The 18,331-nt window shown below is 34.4% G+C and overlaps 2 protein-coding genes across 14 annotated transcripts in view; both read right to left on the bottom strand.

Annotated features, from left to right (window-relative positions):
• The window catches only part of LOC128994344 (sex-determining transformer protein 1-like), a 76,337-nt gene that overhangs the window by 37,255 nt on the left and 20,751 nt on the right, over positions 1–18,331 (bottom strand). For 3 of the 13 annotated variants that reach the window (XM_054418836.1, XM_054418841.1, XM_054418839.1), the window contains 4 exons: positions 17,445–17,559; positions 15,045–15,158; positions 9,839–9,941; positions 1,338–1,440 (listed from right to left, as the gene is read on the bottom strand). The gene's annotated coding sequence lies outside the window, so the exon portion shown is untranslated. The remainder of the gene's footprint in view (positions 1–1,337; positions 1,441–9,838; positions 9,942–15,044; positions 15,159–17,444; positions 17,560–18,331) is intronic. The other 10 variants (XM_054418840.1, XM_054418848.1, XM_054418847.1 and 7 more) reach the window with 6 other exon arrangements.
• Positions 12,070–15,027, bottom strand: LOC128994348 (oocyte zinc finger protein XlCOF6-like). Its single transcript, XM_054418854.1, has one exon. It carries the CDS (start codon positions 14,632–14,634, stop codon positions 12,928–12,930), a length of 1,707 nt encoding a protein of 568 aa, XP_054274829.1. The 5' UTR covers positions 14,635–15,027; the 3' UTR covers positions 12,070–12,927.

Genomic DNA, 18,331 nt, shown 5'->3' on the forward strand with positions numbered 1-18,331 from the left:
ATCGCAGTTAGATGAATTAACGTAAGCCTTGAAAGTAACCGTCGATTTCGACGGGTTTCACCTAGTGCAAATATAATTCCTGTATGTAATGCATTTACAGGTGTTCTCTGGTATGAAGTAACGTATGTATCTTCAAATTGGGTTTGGTTTTGAAGGATTTTTTACATATAGTGCACTTATGAGGTCGCTCTTTCGTGTGAACTAACATATGTGACTTCAAATAGACATTTTTTTTGAAGGATTTTCCACATACAGTGCAATTATGAGGTCGCTCTTCGCTGTGAACTAATGTATGACCCTTCATTATATTTTTGGTTTTGAAGGATTTTCCACATATATTGCACTTATAAGGTCGCTCTTTGGTGTGAACCAATGTGTGTTGCTTCATTATAGCATTGGTTGTGAATGATTTTCCACAAATAGTGCACTGATGTCGCTCTTCCGTGTGAACTGATGTATGTTTGATCATATAGTATTTGGTTGTGAAGGATTTTCCACATATAGTGCACTTATGAGGTCGCTCTTCCGTGTGAACTAATGTATGTTTGATCATATAGTATTTGGTTGTGAAGGATTTTCCACATGTAGTGCACTTATGAGGTCGCTCTTCTGTGTGAATCAATGTATGATTCCTTAAAGAGTATTTGCTTGTGAAGCATTTACCACATATGGTGCACTTATAAGATCCCTCTCTAGTATGAACCAATGTGTGTTGCTTCATTATATTATCGGTTGTGAAGGATTTACCACATATGGTGCACTTATAAGAACACTTATAATGTGTCAACAAATGACACTTTACTTTATGTAGGTTAATAAAAGTTTTCTCACATGTCAAACATTTAAAGGGACGCTCACCTGTATGTACATATATATGATTTTTCATGTTCCATTGAGTTGAAATTATTTTCCTACATATTAGACACTTAAAAGAAAGATTTTTAATGACCTTTGACATATTTTACTTTACACTTTTTGACTTTGTGAATCTTATGAAACAAGCAACTAACTAACTATAATCAAGATTATAACTAAATGATATGCAGGCCTATTGTATGATATTTATTTATTTTTATGTTAAGGCGTAAACTTTGAATAGTCTCGTCCTTAAAATTTGTTATCGATATGAGATATTTTATAACATAATTTAGAAAATATTTTTGCTTGTCATAAATGAGATTTCTTATCGTATTAACTGTTAAGTAAAAAATCGGTGATTGTGTTGGTTTTAAATATTATTACACTTAAAGACATAAATGTTAATTATGATTTAACAAGTAATTTTACAGAGTGAATTGCTGGTTTCCATTTGTTTTATAAGTGTAATAGAAACTTACTAGCCTTTTTAGGTATCTATTATATTTGAGATGGTCTAAATTAGCTTCACTGCGCCGAATTGAAGTTCCTTTTCATCAGGTCTGAGATAGTGTATTGCAATTTCTGAAAACACCCAAATTTTATTAGACATGTACATTATTGTAAATATTTAGGTTAAACATTGAGTTCAAAACATTACAAAAATGTATACTGGATTGAGAACATCATAATAATCCAAAATCTGATTTACAAATGTAATTAAAATTGATGTAATCAAATATGTACACAGTGTATTGCATTTTAAAAACTTTCTTAACTTTAAGCCTTTAGACCTTCTAGCAATAGATTTTCTCCCTTACAGATTTAATTTAAATCATGAAATTTTTACCAAAGAACAGATGTAGGTTACATCTCTCAGTGACAGTGGTGTATTCGTTCAAGGATACGCTGATGACATTGTGATTATGGTTATGGGTAAATTCAACAACACGGTCTCCGACTTCGTGAACACAGCCTTGATGCCAGTTGGACAATGGTGCACAGAGGTACGCCTTTCTATCAACCCCTCCAAAATGGCGGTTATCCCATTCACGAGGAGGCGCGATCTAAATAGCATAGGACCTCTGAGACTGTAAGACACAGTGCTTGAAATGCAGAATCAGGTAAAGTACCTGGGTGTGGTATTGGACCGAAAGCTGCAATGGGGGCCACAACTTCAAAAGGTCATTGATCGAGGTAAGTGGTCACTCATGGCCTGCAGACGGATGGTGGGAGGAACCTGGGGGCTCAAGCCGGTGCTCATGCACTGGCTATTTATCTCCATGGTAAGGCCCGCCATGACATACGGCTCACTTGTGTGGTGGCCCAAGATGGACTCTGTGTTGGCGGTGAGAGATCTGGCTGCTGTCCAAAGACTCGCCTGTCTCATCATCACGGGCGCAATGAGCAGCTGTCCGGGAGCCTCGCTGGACTGCCTTCTCAACCTCACTCCGAATGACCTGCATGTCAAGGTCACTGCGAGGAGGACTGCCTACAGACTCCAGTGTGAAAACCTTTGGTTGGATGTTGGAGGATCCTGAGGTCACTCTCGGGTCACTCAGCAGGTGAGAGGGGAGCTAATGGACATGCCCTCGGACCACATGCCGACTCAATTCTTTTTCGCCAGACCATTCACTGTCCTTCTTCCATCCAGGGATGAGTGGATGTCCCGTGGGAATCCTCTTCCACAGGGCGACCTTGAATGGTATACTGATGGTTCAAAGGTAAGAAGTGGGACTGGGGCTGAAATTCATGGAGTGGAGAACGGGGTGGACATTTGTCTTCCTATGGGCACTCACCCAACTGTGTTCCAGGCCGAAATGACTGCAATAATGGTATGTGCCAGGGAAAACCTTAGGCTAGGCTTCAGGGACATCAACATTTCCATTTTTACAGACAGCCAGGCTGCGCTCAAAGCGCTTGACTCCTATGAATTCAATTCTAAGGTGGTCTGGGACTGCCTTTCTGCGGTATGCGACCTGGGCAGGCTCAATAAGGTAACACTCTGTTGGGTTCCTGGGCACTCAGGGATAGAAGGGAATGAGGTGGCTGACAGACTAGCAAATGTCGCGTCAGCCTCAGACTTCGTGGGACCACAGCCTTTCTGTGGAATCTCTCGTGGGCATGCATGTCACTCAGTCATGGCATGGGCTCAGGAGGAACACAGGAAAAGATGGGTTAGGCTTCAGCACCATAGGGTAAGTAAGCTCACCCTCTTCTCCCCTTCCCAGACGGTAGCCTCCAATGCTCTACGTTTAAACAGGAGGCAACTCAGACAGATCACAGGAATGGTCACTGGACATGGCTTCCTGAAATTGCACCTGCATCGCTTGAGGATCCACAATGGTGACACTGCGTGTAGGAAATGTGGGCAATCAGAGGAGACTGCTGATCACCTACTCTACGACTGCACAGCTCTGAATGAGGTAAGGGATAGTACTCTTGGTGCAATGACAAGGGGCAGACACCTTCCTCAGGAGGAGCTCATAGACAGGATGCTGGAGTTCATTAAGCAACTCAGGTTTGAAGGACTCTGAAGTACCATGTGGGGAGCGCAAAAAGCCCATCAGTGGCTGACGTGCAATAAGGACAAGGTCAGCCCCTGCAGAATCAATCAATCAATCAATCACAGATGTAGGTTACCGTTGTGGTATAGTTTCTGTGCGCGCGGCTAGATCTGATCGAGTCTAGGTGTAAAGGTTTCGGGAGAGGGAGGGGGGTACCCGGATTATCCATTATCTTTTTTAAAAAGCTACATACAAAATCGGAAACAAGCAGTTTGTATAAAAGAAAGTTTGTATGGTCAGATGAAGTTAAAGTTTAATGGGGAGTGCCACAAGGTACAGTCCTTGGCCCCCTTCTTATCTTTATCTGATATATTGGTACGTTAATCTACCCTCTGATGTTTATTGTAAAATTATCCTGTACGCGAAGATTCTTTTTTTTATCTACGAGTGAAAACTATAGAGCTTGAAAAATTGGCTGATGAAACACTAAATAATGCACAAATTTGGTTTCATAGTAATGAACTTTTGCTAAACTAAAATCACAAAATGTAATATTTTCTTTAGATTAAAATTCAAAATAATTGTTGGAGAGCAGTGATAAGGGTACAGTTGAACCTCTATAAGACAAATTTCAAGGGGTACGGAAAAAATTCATACTATCGAGGTATTCTTAATAAAGAGGGTTGTTTTATAGAGGTTTAATACTGCTGTTATTCTTCTTATAGAGGTTTCTCCTCGCTCCAAGATAACCTCTATAAAACTAAGTTGTCTATGGCAAACCTCTAAAATTTGAATCATTGTTACTGTTAGACCTACAGAACTTAAGTTTTTTCACTGTAGGATTAGGGAAGAAAAACATGGTTGTTGCAATTTAAAAAATATTTGATTATGTAAAAATCACTTAAGTATCAAAACAAACAAAACTGTGGAAAGCCATGTACTGTATAAGAGATTAAAAATAAATCTGAAGTCAAAATACAGCACGGTACAGTATGAAGAACGTTGTTGGAGGGATGTTAAACTCCTTAGCGATGGTGATTTTCTTCTTCAACGGGTTTTCTTCCACATGCTTCAAAACTGTATGCTTAAACTCTACTGATAGTGCCATTTTTGACTTTTTCCCTGCCATTACTGTACACTTAAGACACCCACAACTCTAAAACAAGGGAAAACCCAGCCGGAAGGTCACTGGACAGTTCAAAGGCACGTGGCAAACAATGACTGAGGAAGGAGGAGGGTTTCATGTTGAGACAAGCTTCTGTTTGTTTTGAAAACTACGTACTATGGAGGTTAAGATTATGAGAAATTTGTCTTATAGAGGTCATGTTTGTCTTGTAGAGGTTTTGTGCTAAGAATATTCTTTGTATAGAGGTTGATCAGTCCTAGCCCATGTCACAAACAAATTCTCTTATGGAGGTTTTTAACTTAATTACTATGTTGTATAGAGGTGTTTTTAGCATTGACCTATATGAAAGTTTCAAGGGGGATTAAAGAAAAGATGTCTTATTGAGGAATTCATTTTACGATGTTCGTACTAACGAGGTTCGACTGTAGTAGATATTCATAATAATTGTAATACCAGAAATAAGAACAATACCTCAATAGAATTCCATCGTTTAAGTAAAACTCTGAAGAGCCACTTAGTTTTGTCACTTAAAATGTATAGCTTTCTTGAATCCATAATTAAATCCCACACTATAAAGAATTTCAAGAAACAATTCTATTTTTGGCTGTTCAATAACCCGTTTTATAGTTTGGAAGATTTTTTAAACCATCCGGCCTTGGTTTTATTGGTCCTCTGTTTATCCGGCCCCTTCCAGGAAGCCAATATCAAAATTTTTTTCTCACACCTTACAGACGTTTAGATACAAGCACTAGTCTTTGTGACTGCTCAAGTGATAAAATAAATTGTTCTCATTATTTATCTGTTTGTTTATACATTTATTTGCTGAGTCACTATACTCAGTTGAGCTAGTAGGCCTAACCTCTGATCAGTTGGCTGATTATTTCCAAAGTGGGTTTAGTAGAGTACAGTATGAGTACATTAATTTTTGTATTTCACAAAATGGTTAAGAATGTTGAGTAGAAATGCAAGTACAATTTAAGTCCTAATGATCTTTAAGTACAATTTAATGTCATTTTTACCTCCATTTAATATGTTTTGTCACCTGGAATCATAATATTTGTACATTCATTACTTACAGTAATGACTTTAACCTACAAATATTTTATTTCCTTTTTACAGACATGTTTATTTTTCTAAAAATGATCCCAGAACAGAATTAAATGATACTTTTGATTGCATATATTAATTACCTATTATTATTAGGTATGAATTGTCATTTTCATAGTAGGTTGGTTTATCCGGCCAAATCGTTATCCGGCCAGGGGCTTGGTCCCGTGGTGGCCGGATATGAGGGGTTCTACTGTGTTCTTTTCTGACCGCTATTCGGTAATAAATCCAAACCTGGTTTTCATTATTTCGTGTATTGTATCATATCTTTGAGTGGGTTTTGTTTTGTGTGAGATTGATAGTATGACCCCTCTGACAAATGATTATGGGGGCCAAAACCCATGTCTTCCTAGACAAAAACGAGTTAGAGCTGGCATAATATTTGGTATAATATGTATATCAATCAACTTTGGTGGCAAACGGTAACTGAACTGACTAATGAGCCAAGAAGCAATCCTTTCAGCATGAACCAGCAATCTTTCCCTCTTTACCAATATCCGCACTTTACTCTCCCTCATTGTATAAGGGCCATAACCATCAGTCGTCTGGCGATGAGCGTTGTCGGATATGTTTCATGTGATTAATGTCCTTATCTCGTACAATTCAATAATTTGAACATTTTTTAAACACACAGTGAAGCATAAACGTCAGCTATAGGGCTGCAAACGGTGTAATTTGCGAACTAAGGAGCTATACAAAAAACAAAAACGGTGTTTACTTAAAAAAAAAAAAAACCACCCTCGTAAGTAATCTTGTTAACTCTGTCTTTTAAATAACAGGTCCTTCTTTGTTTTATTTTCTGCCTTAGTTGAGCTAAGCATACATTTTCTAAGAAAGAAAATTAGGTAAATGGTCTGGGGTTGAGGCAAAGACATCATCACTTATAGTTTAGGTTTTATTTCTAGTACCTGAATGACATCAAACACAAAAGCAGTTAATTTTTAATTTTAACAAGACATATATTTAACTAACAAATAAAAAAACCTAAACTAACATAATAATCAGATTGTTTATTTGACACACATAATCAACGTAGTGGGTTTACGCGTATGAATAGTTTTAACACCAAAAATAATGTATTTCTTAAAATTACATTGAAATGGAAAAATTTACAAAAACTTAACATAACTGGCTTTTTAGATCAATACACACTTAAGATAAAATCTCTGGAAAAATCTCTAACATTATATATAAGTTGTCAGTTGTCGTATATTAAAACATTATAGAATAATTATCCTAAAAAATAATCAGTCCTATATACAACTAAGCGTTTTATAAAAACATGGAATGAACAATGAAGATTTGTATCTTAGCAATGCATTACTTTAAATGATTATTGCTGCTATGCTTTCGTGTACCACAACCTCATTATTGTAAAAATTGTAATCCCAATTTTAGTTACTTCACCAACTAAATATATCCTTGTAACTGTCAAGCAATGTAATTTTTTACAATAATTCCTAGAATACTTTTAGAAGGATAACTTGTTTTGCAAAGATACATTAAGAGTCCTTGGAGCTGGATGTTCTGACCCATAAAAGAATAAAAGAACAACAAAAAATTCTAATCTGACAATCTTACTAATATTGTAAATGTTTTGGTGAAACCAATACTCTTAAGAGGTCACTATCCTGTGTTAACCAATGAATATTTCTTTATATCTAATATTGTTTGTAAAGGATTGATTATGAATGGCAAGAGCTATGTGGAAATTCCTATTGCACAGGACACAGGGTGCATTCTTCCTTCATCGTGAGCATTGTGGAACATGAAGACGAGAGTGATGATGATGGAATTTTCCCTAGACACCAATACTCTTAAGAGCTCTCTATCTTGTGTGAACCGATGAATATTTCTTTATTTTAGTATCGGTTGTAAAGGATTGATTCTGAATGGCAAGAGCTATGTGGAAATTCCTATTGCACAGGACACAGGAGGTATTCTTCCTTCATCGTGAGCATTGTGGTACATGAAGACAAGAGTGATGATGATGGAATTTCCCCTGGACACTAATACTCTTAAGAGGTCACTATCCTGTGTCAATCGATGAATATTTCTTTATTTTAGTATTGGTTGTGAAGGATTTCCTACAACCACAAGCAAAAGTACACATTGAGGTCCCTCCCCTGTGTGAACTAATGAATGTGTCTTCATATAGTTTTGGTATGCAAAAATGATTCCGGTATGTAAATGACAAATGACAAATTCTTTATTTAACCTGCCCTTATGTAGTGCATTTACAGACGTTCTCTTGTATGAACTAACATATGTGACTTCAAATAGATATCGGTTTTGAAGGATTTTCCACATATGGTGCACTTATGAGGTCGCTCTCCGCTGTGAACTAATGTATGAGCCTTCATTATTTTTTTGGTTTTGAAGGATTTTCCACATATATTGCACTTATAAGGCCGTTCTTTGGTGTGAACCAATGTGTGTTGCTTCATTATAGCATTGGTTGTGAAGGATTTTTCACATATAGTGCACTGATGAGGTCGCTCTTCCGTGTGCACAAACATATGTGACTTCAAATGGACATTGGTTTTGAAAGATTTTCCACATACAGTGCACTGATGAGGTCGCTCTTCCGTGTGAACTAATGAATGAACCTTCATTATATTTTTTGTTTTGAAGGATTTTCCGCATATATTGCACTTATAAGGTCGCTCTTTGGTGTGAACCAATGTGTGTTGCTTCATTATAGCATTGGTTGTGAATGATTTTCCACATTTAGTGCACTTATAAGGTCGCTCTTCCGTGTGCACCAATGCATGTTTGATCATATAGTATTTGGTTGTGAAGGATTTTCCACATATAGTGCACTTATGAGGTCGCTCTTCCGTGTGAACCAATGCATGTTTGATCATATAGTATTTGGTTGTGAAGGATTTTCCACATATAGTGCACTTATGAGGTCCCTCTTCTGTGTGAACCAATGTATGTTTCCTTATATGGTTTTTGGTTATGAAGCATTTACCACATATAGAGCACTTATAAGATCCCTCTCTAGTATGAATCAATGTGTGTTGCTTCATAATAGTATCAGTTGTGAAGGATTTTCCACATATAGTGCACTTATGAGGTCCTTCTCCGGTGTGAACCAATGTATGTTTCATCATATAGTTTTGGGTTGTGAAGGATTTACCACATATAGTGCACTTATGACGTCGCTCCGCCGTGTGAACCAATGTATGTTTCATCATATAGTTTTTGGTTGTGAAGGATTTTCCACATATAGAGCACTTATGAGGTCTCTCTCCCGTATGAATCAATGTATGAATTTTCATATAGCATTTGGTTGTGAAGGCTTTTCCACAAATTGTACACTTATAAGATCGCTCTCCGACGTGAGCCAATGTATGTCTCTTCAAAATGCTACTGGTTGTGAAGGATTTTCCACAAATACTACACTTAAAAGATCGCTCTGCGGTGTGAACCAATGTATGTGTCTTCATAATGCTACTGGTTTTGAAGGATTTTCCACATATGGTGCACTTATAAGGTACTTCTCCGGTGTGATCCAATGCATGAATCTTCTTACTGCTACTGGTTGTGAAGGATTTTCCACATATGGTGCACTTATGAGGTCCTTCTCCGGTGTGAACCAATGTATGTTTCATCATATAGTTTTGGGTTGTGAAGGATTTACCACATATAGTGCACTTATAAGGACACTTATCTTTTGTCAACAAATGACACTTTACTTTATGTAGGTGAATAAATGTTTTCTCACATGTCAAACATTTAAAGGGACGCTCACCTGTATGTAAATATATATGATTTTTCATTTTCCATTGAGTTGAAAATATTTTTCTACATATTAGACACTTAAAAGAAAGATTTGTTATGACCTTTGACATTTTTGACTTTACACTTTCTGACTTTTTGAAACTTATGAAACAAGCAACTGACTAACTATAATCAAGATTATAACTAAATGATATGCAGGCCTATTGTATGATATTTATTTAGTTTTTTGTTAAGGTGTATTATTAAACTTTGAATAGTCTCGTCCTTAAAATTTGTTATCGATATGAGATTTTATAACATAATTTAGAAACTATTTTTGCTTGTCTTAAATGAGATTTCTTATCGTATTAACTGTTAAGTAACAAATCGGTAATTGTGTTGGTTTTAAATATTATTACACTTAAAGACATAAATGTGAATTATGATTTAACAAGTAATTTTACAGAGTGAATTGTTGGCTTCCATTTGTTTTATAAGTGTAATAGAAACTTACTAGCCTTTTTAGGTATCTATTATATTTGAGATGGTCTAAATTAGCTTCTCTGCGCCAAATTGAAGTTCCTTTTCATCAGGTTTGAGATAGTGTATTGCAATTTCTGAAAACAACCATATTTTATTAGACAAGTACATTTATTGTAAATATTTATGTTAATTTTTTTATTTAGGTTAAATAAACAATGAGTTCAAAACATTACAAAAATGTATACTGGATCGAGATCATCATACTAATACAAAATCTGATTTACAAATGTAATTAAAATTGATGTAATCAAATATGTACAAAATGTATTACATTTTTAAAACTTTCTTAAATTTAAGCCTTCAGACCTTCTTGCAACAGTTTTCTCCCTTACAGATTTTATTTAAATCATGAAATTTTTAACAAAGAACAGATGTAGGTTACCGTTGTGATATTGTTTCTGTGCGTGCGGCTAGATCTGATCAAGTCAAGGGAAAAAGTTCCCATTATCTTTTTTAAAAAGCTAAATACAACATCGGAAACAAGCAGTTTGTAAAATAGGAAGATGGTCAGATGATGTTAAAGTTGAATGGAGAGTGCCAAAAGGTACAGTCCTTGGCCTCCTTCTTGTCTTTATTTGTTATATAAATAATCTACCCTCTGATGTTTATTGTAAAATCATTCTGTACACAAAGATTCTTCCTTTTTATCTACGAGTGAAAACTATAAAGAGCTTGTAAAATTGGCTGATGAAACATTAAATAATGCACAAAATTGGTTTCATAGTAATAAACTTTTGCTAAACTAAGATAAATCACAAAATTTAATATTTTCTTTAGATTAATATTCAAAACAATTGTTGGAGAGTAGTGATAAAGATAGTAGATAGTCATAATAATCATACCAGAAATAAGAACCATACCTCAATACAATTCCATTGTTTATGTAAAACTCTTAATAGCTACATAGTTTTGTCACTCAAAATGTATAGCTTTCTTGAATCTATAATTAAGTCCCACACTATAAAGATTTCAGGAAACAATTTGTTGGCTAATCAATAACCCGTTTTATAGTTTGGAAGATGTTTTTAAAAAGCAGATCAATCAGTTGTAATATTTAGGCCTAAATGTCTCATTTTGTTTAGTTAGCTTTAAGTATTGTTTCCATTAACCTATAATTTAACCTGTTAACCTACCCTAATCTATAATTTTAGCTGTTTCATGACATTTTTGATAGATTGTAAAAATTTAAAAGGAATTAAAGAATATTTCATTTCATTTCAATGAGTTATATATAACTAAGGTGTTATAATACAATATAACATGGAAGGAACTATATGGTTTACGGTTTACTTCCATATATACCCTTTATGGTTTGCAGGGATTTTAATAGGCCAAAATCTTACATCCAGCAACGACAAAATGATGAAGAACATCACCTGTGTTCTCTTCTGACCAATGTTAGGTAATAAATCTAAACCTGGTTTTCATTATTTCATGTAATTTGTCTTTGTGTGGGTTTTGTTTTGTGTGTGATGGATAGCATGACCTCCAGATTATGGGGTTGAAACCCATGTCTTCCTAAACAAAAACGAGTTAGAGCTGGCATAAAATTTGGTATAATATGTATATCAATCAACTTTGGTGGCAAACGGTAACTAAACTGACTAATGAGCCAAGAAGCAATCCTTTCAGCATGAACCAGCAATCTTTCCCTCGTTACCAATATCCACACTTAACCCTCCCTCATTGTATAAGGGCCATAACTATCACGTCTGGCGATGAGCGTTGTCGGATATGTTTCATGTGATAAATGTCCTTATCTCGTACAATTCAAACATTTTTTAAAACACACAGCGAAGCATAAATGTCATCCATAGGGCTGCAAATGGTGTCATTTGCTAACTACGGAGCTATACACAAAAACGGCCTTTACTTAAAAAAACAACCTTCGTAAGTGGTCTCAACTCTGTCTTTGAATAACAGGTCCTTTGTATTATTTCCTGACTTTGTTGATCTAAGCATACGAAGAAAATTAGGTGAATGGTGTGGGGTTGAGACAAAGAAATTATTACTTACAGTTTAGGTTTTATTTCTAGTACCTGAATTACATAAAACACAAAAGCAGTTTATTTTTCATTTTCACAAGTCATATTTAACAAATAAAAAAACTTAAACTAACATATCAGATTGTTTATATGACACACATAATCAACGTAGTGGGTTTAATAATTTTTAACACCCAAAAATAATGTATTTCTTGAAATTACATTGAAATGGAAAAATTTACAAAAACTTAACATAACTGGCTTTTTAGATCAATACACACTAAGATAAAATCTCTGGAAAGTTCTTTAACATGATATCAAAGTTGTCAGTTTTCATATATTAAAACATTAGGTTCAGAATAATTATCCTAAAAAATAAACAGTTCTATATACAACTAACCATTTTATAAAAACATGGAATGAACAATGAAGATTTGTATCTTAGCAATGCATGACTTTAAATGATTATTGCTGCTACGCTTTTGTGCACCACCTCATTATTATATGAGGACAAGAGTGATGATGGAGGAATTTTCCCTGGACACCAATATTTTTAAGAGCTCTCTATCCTTTGTGAACTGATGTATATTTCTTAATTTTTAATATTGGTTGTAAGGGATTGATTCTGAATGGCAAGAGCAATGCGGAAATTCCTTTCGCACAGGACACAGGATGCATTCTTCCTTCATCGTGAGCATGTGGTTCATGAGGACGAGAGTGATGATAATGGAATTTTCCCTAGACACCAATACTCTTAAGAGGTCTCTATCCTATGTGAAGTATTGGTTATGAAGTATTTTCCACAACCACAAGCAGAAGTACACATATGAGGTCCCTTCCCTGTTTGAACTAATGAATGTGTCTTCATATAGCTTTGGTATGCAAAAATAATTCCCGTATGTAATGCATTTACAGATGTTCTCTGGTATGAAGTAACTTATGTGTCTTCAAGTAGGTTTTGGTTTTGAAGGATTTTCCACATATAGCGCACTTATGAGGTCGCTCTCTGCTGTGAACCAATGTATGTCTTTTCATATAGTTTTTGGTTGTAAAGGATTTACCACATATTTACCACTTACAGATGTTCTCTGGTATGAACTAACATATGTGTCTTCAAATAGTATTTGGTTTTGAATGATTTTCCACATATAGTGCACTTATAAGGTCGCTCTTCCATGTGAACCAATGTGTGTCCCTTCATTATAGTACTGGTTTTGAAGGATTTTCCACATATAGTGCACTTATGAGGTCGCTCTTCCGTGTGAACCAATGTATGTTGCCTCATACTGATTTTGGTTTTGAAGGATTTTCTACATATAGTGCACTTATAAGGTCGCTTTTCGGTATGAACCAACGTGTGTTTCTTCATTACATCATTGGTTGTGAAGGATTTTCCACATATAGTGCACTTATGAGGTCGCTCTTCCGTGTGAACCGATGTATGAATTTTCATATAGTAATTGGTTGTGAAGGATTTTCCACATATAGTGCACTTGTGAGGTCTCTTTCCCGTGTGAATCAACGTATGAATTTTCAAATAGTAATTGGTTGTGAAGGATTTTCCACATATAGTGCACTTATAAGATCGCACTGTGATGTGAGCCAATGTATGACCTTTCATTACATTTTTGGTTTTGAAGGATTTTCCACATAAATTGCAATAATAAGGTCGCTCTTTGATGTGCACCAATGTGTGTTTCTTCATTACATCATTGGTTTTGAAGGACTTTCCACATATAGTGCACTTATGAGGTCGCTCTTCCGTGTGAACCAATGTATGTTGCCTCATACTGATTTTGGTTTTGAAGGATTTTCTACATATAGTGCACTTATAAGGTCGCTTTTCGGTATGAACCAACGTGTGTTTCTTCATTACATCATTGGTTGTGAAGGATTCTCCACATATAGTGCACTTATGAGGTCGCTCTTCCGTGTGAACCGATGTATGAATTTTCATATAGTAATTGGTTGTGAAGGATTTTCCACATATAGTGCACTTGTGAGGTCTCTTTCCCGTGTGAATCAATGTATGAATTTTCAAATAGTAATTGGTTGTGAAGGATTTTCCACATATAGTGCACTTATAAGATCGCACTGTGATGTGAGCCAATGTATGACCTTTCATTAAATTTTTGGTTTTGAAGGATTTTCCACATAAATTGCAATAATAAGGTCGCTCTTTGATGTGCACCAATGTGTGTTTCTTCATTACATCATTGGTTTTGAAGGACTTTCCACATGTAGTACACTTATGAGGTCGCTCTTCCGTGTGAATCAATGTATGTTTCCTCATACTGAATTTGGTTTTGAACGATTTTCTACATATAGAGCATGTATGAGGTCTCTTTTCCGTGTGAATCAATGTATGAATTTTCATATTGTAATTGGTTCTGAAGAATTTTCCACATATAGTGCACTGATAAGAATGCTCTGTGGTGTGCGTCAATGTATGTTTCTTCAAATTGCTACTGGTTGTGAAGGATTTTTCACATATGGTGCACTTATGAGGTCCCTCTCCGGTGTGAGCCAATGTATGTTTCATCATATAGTGTTTGGTTGTGAAGGATTTACCACATATGGTGCACTTATAAGGACACTTATTATGGGTCAACAAATGACACTTTACTTCATATCGGTTAATAAATGTTTCCTCACATGTCAAACATTTGAAGGGACGTTCACCTGTATGTACATATATATGATTTTTCAATGTCAATTTATTTGAAAACATTTTTTTACATATTAGACACTTAAAAGAATGATTTTCAATGACCTTTGACATTTTTTACTTTGCACTTTCTGACTCTGTGTAACTTATCAAACAAGCAACTAACTATAATCTAGATAATAATACAATTCTATAAACTAAATAAGATTGTAGCTAAATACTATATAGGCCTAATGTATGCTATTTCTTCTGTTACGTCAAGGTGTATATAACTAAACTTTGAATAGACTCTTCCTCGAAATTTGTTATTGATATGAGATATGACATAATTTAGAAATTTTTTGCTTGTCTTAAATAAGATTTCTTATCCTATTAACTGTCCAGTAAAATAATCTGTCATTGTGTTGGTTTTGAATATTATTAGACTTAAAAGACATAAATGTTAATTATGATTTAATATATAATTTTACAGAGTGAATTGCTGACTTCTATTTGTTTTTAAGTGTAGTTTAATAGAAACTTACTAGCCTTTTTAGCTGTTTTTTAAGTAACCTATTATATTTGAGATGGTCTAAATTAGCTTCTCTGCGCCGAATTGAAGTTCCTTTTCAAACATCTGAGAAAGTTTATTGCCATTTCTGAAAACACCCATATTTTATTAGATATGTAAATTTATTGTAAATATTTAGGTTAATTTTTGTGAGTTCAAAACATATCAAAAATGTATTCTGGATCGATAACATCATAATAATCCAAAATATGATTTATAAATTCAATTAAAATTTATGTAATCAAATCAGTAGCAGATGTAGAACAGTCACAAGGGGGAGGGGCAAACCAGGGGGTCTGAGGGTCAGGTGTATCCCCCTGAAAAATTTGTGTAAACTAAGTCTCCCAAATGGCAGTTTTATACAATTACAGTTCTTTTTCAAAAGTTAGTGGGAAAAATTATTTTACATAATGTGTATGCACTACTGTATTTCATGCGGTAAAATATATACACCGTTTTATTTCTAGTACCTGAATGACATCTAACACAAAAGCAGTTAATTTTCACAAGACATATTTAACTAACAAATAAAAAAAAAAAAAAAACTAATATATCAGATTGTTTATCCGACACACATAATCAATGTAGTGGGTTTACATGTATGAATAATTTTTATCGCCCAAAAATAATGTATTTCTTAAACTTAAATTGAAATGGAAAAATGTACAAAAACTTAAAATAACTGGCTTTTTGGATCAACACACACTTAAGATAAAATCTCAGGAAAGTTCTTTAACATTATATTAAAGTTGTCAGTTTTCATATATTAAACCATTATAGAATAATTATCCTAAAATAATCAGTTTTATATACAACTAACCGTTTTATAAAAACATGAAATGAACAATGAAGATTTGTATCTTAGCAATGCATGCCTTTAACAATCAAGAATGTTGTATTTTGCCAATAAAAAAATCCTCTTTGTGGGATCTACAACATTAATATTCATGGCAATGTCATTTATAGACTCTTGTATGAACTAACGTGTGTGACTTCAAATAGTTATTGGTTTTGAAGGATTTTCCACATATAGTGCATTTATGAGGTCGCTCTCCGCTGTGAACCAATGTATGAACCTTCATCATATTTTTTGTTTTGAATGATTTTCCACATATAGTACATTTATGAGGTCGCTCTCCGCTGTGAACCCCTGTATGAGCTATCATTATATTTTTAGTTTTGAAGGATTTTCCACATATATTGCACTTATGAGGTCGCTCTCTGCTGTGAACCAATGTATGAGCCTTCATTATATTTTTGGTTTTGAATGAGTTTCCACATACAGTGCACTTATAAGGTCGCTCTTCCGTGTGAACCAATATATGTTGTCTCATATAGTATTTGTTTGTAAAGGATTTTCCACATATAGTGCACTTATAAGAAGGTCGCTCTTCCGTGTGAACCAATGTATGTTTTCGTATATATTTTTTGGTTTTGAATGAGTTTCCACATACAGTGCACTTATAAGGTCGCTCTTCCGTGTGAACCAATATATGTTGTCTCATATAGTATTTGTTTGTAAAGGATTTTCCACATATAGTGCACTTATAAGGTCGCTCTTCCGTGTGAACCAATGTATGTTGCTTCATTATAGTATTGGTTGTGAAGGATTTTCCACATATAGTGCACTTATGAGGTCTGTTTCCTGTGTGAATCAATGTATGCCTTTTCATGTCGCAATTGGTTGTGAAGGATTTTCCACAAATAGTACACTTATGAGATCGTTCTCCAGTGTGAGCCAGTGTATGTGTCTTCATAATGCTACTGGTTAAGAAGGATTTTCCACATATTGTACACTTATAAGGACAATTATCATGTGTCAATAAATGACACTTTACTTTATATAGGCTTATAAATGTTTCCTCACATGTTAAACATTTAAAGGGACGTTCACCTGTATGTACATATATATGATTTTTCATGTTCCATTGAGTTGAAAATATTTTTCTACATATTGGACACTTAAAAGAAATATTTTTAATGACCTGCGACATTTTTTACTTTGACCTTTCTGACTTTGTGAAACTTATCCAACAAGCACCTAACTAACTATAATCAGGATTATAACTCCTGTGTGGTGTTGTATGATACCGTATTTATTTTTATGTCAAGGTGTATATAATTAAACTTTGAATAGCCTCGTCCTCAAACTTTGTTATTGATATGAGATTTTATGACATAATTTAGACATTTTTTGCTTGTCTTAAATGAGATTTCTTATCTTATTAAATTTTAAGTAAAATAATCTGTCATTGTGTTGGTTTTAAATATTATTACACTTAAAGACATAAATGTTAATTATGATCCAACATGTAATTTTACACAGTGAATTGCTGGCTTCCATTTGTTTTTTTTAAGTGTAGTAAAATCTTACTAGCCTTTTTAGCGGTTTCATAAGTAACCAATTATATTTGAGATGTTCTAAATTAGCTTCTCTGCGCCGAATTGAAGTTCCTTTACATCACGTCTGAGAAAGTGTATTGCCATTTCTGAAAACACCCATATTTTATTATTTTATTAGATATGTACATTTATTGTAAATATTTAGGTTAAACAGTGAGTTCAAAACATTACAAAAATGTATACTGGTTTGAGAACATCATAATAATCCAAAATCTATGTAGGCCTATATATTAATTACGTAAGCCGATTCTTTGCGTCAAAATTGTGGACGACTGGGAAGTCGTAGAAGGACGGGAGAGGGCTCAAATTAAAGGTCTCGACCCCGTTACGGCGGGAAAAATAGTGAAATTCCCCAAATATTGATACAAAATTAGATATAACAAAAAATGTTCTCCATAAGAATAGCATTAGAAGTCATTTACTGCTGATTTCTGTTTACTTCAATACAGATGATCGTGCTATATCTTGAAAACAGTGATCAATACACGCATTTGGTTTACTTTTAGCCTGTCAACTATGAAATGTATACTAAAATAAAACTGAAATCTTGAAGATTAACCGGAAAAACGTCTGCATTCTTTGTTTATATTTAAATCATATACTCAAGTTTCATTTTTTCATGCTTTTACGTTATTGTCGTGTTAAAGGAATAAACGACATAGAATAAATATTCTGTATAAATAATCAAAGAGTCGAAATTAAATCTAACTACCGTTTTGTTTTTATTTTTAAATCATATGTTCAAGTTTATTTTAAATGATGTTGTTTTCTTTATATTTCTACACATTTTAAGGATAAGGTTGTGTTAATATATACAACTAAAATAACCTATAAACCTATAAATGTTATTGGTTCTAA

The sequence above is a fragment of the Macrosteles quadrilineatus genome, unplaced genomic scaffold (genome assembly GCF_028750875.1).
Source record: "Macrosteles quadrilineatus isolate MER2022 unplaced genomic scaffold, UCM_ALF_1.0 Scaffold_5__1_contigs__length_97177068, whole genome shotgun sequence".
Lineage (NCBI taxonomy): Eukaryota > Metazoa > Arthropoda > Insecta > Hemiptera > Cicadellidae > Macrosteles > Macrosteles quadrilineatus.

What these genes read in the sequence shown, in the direction of transcription:
- LOC128994348 (XM_054418854.1), bottom strand. Translation starts at nt 14,634, where the DNA reads ATGTCAAAGGTCATTGAAAATCATTCTTTTAAGTGTCTAATATGTAAA.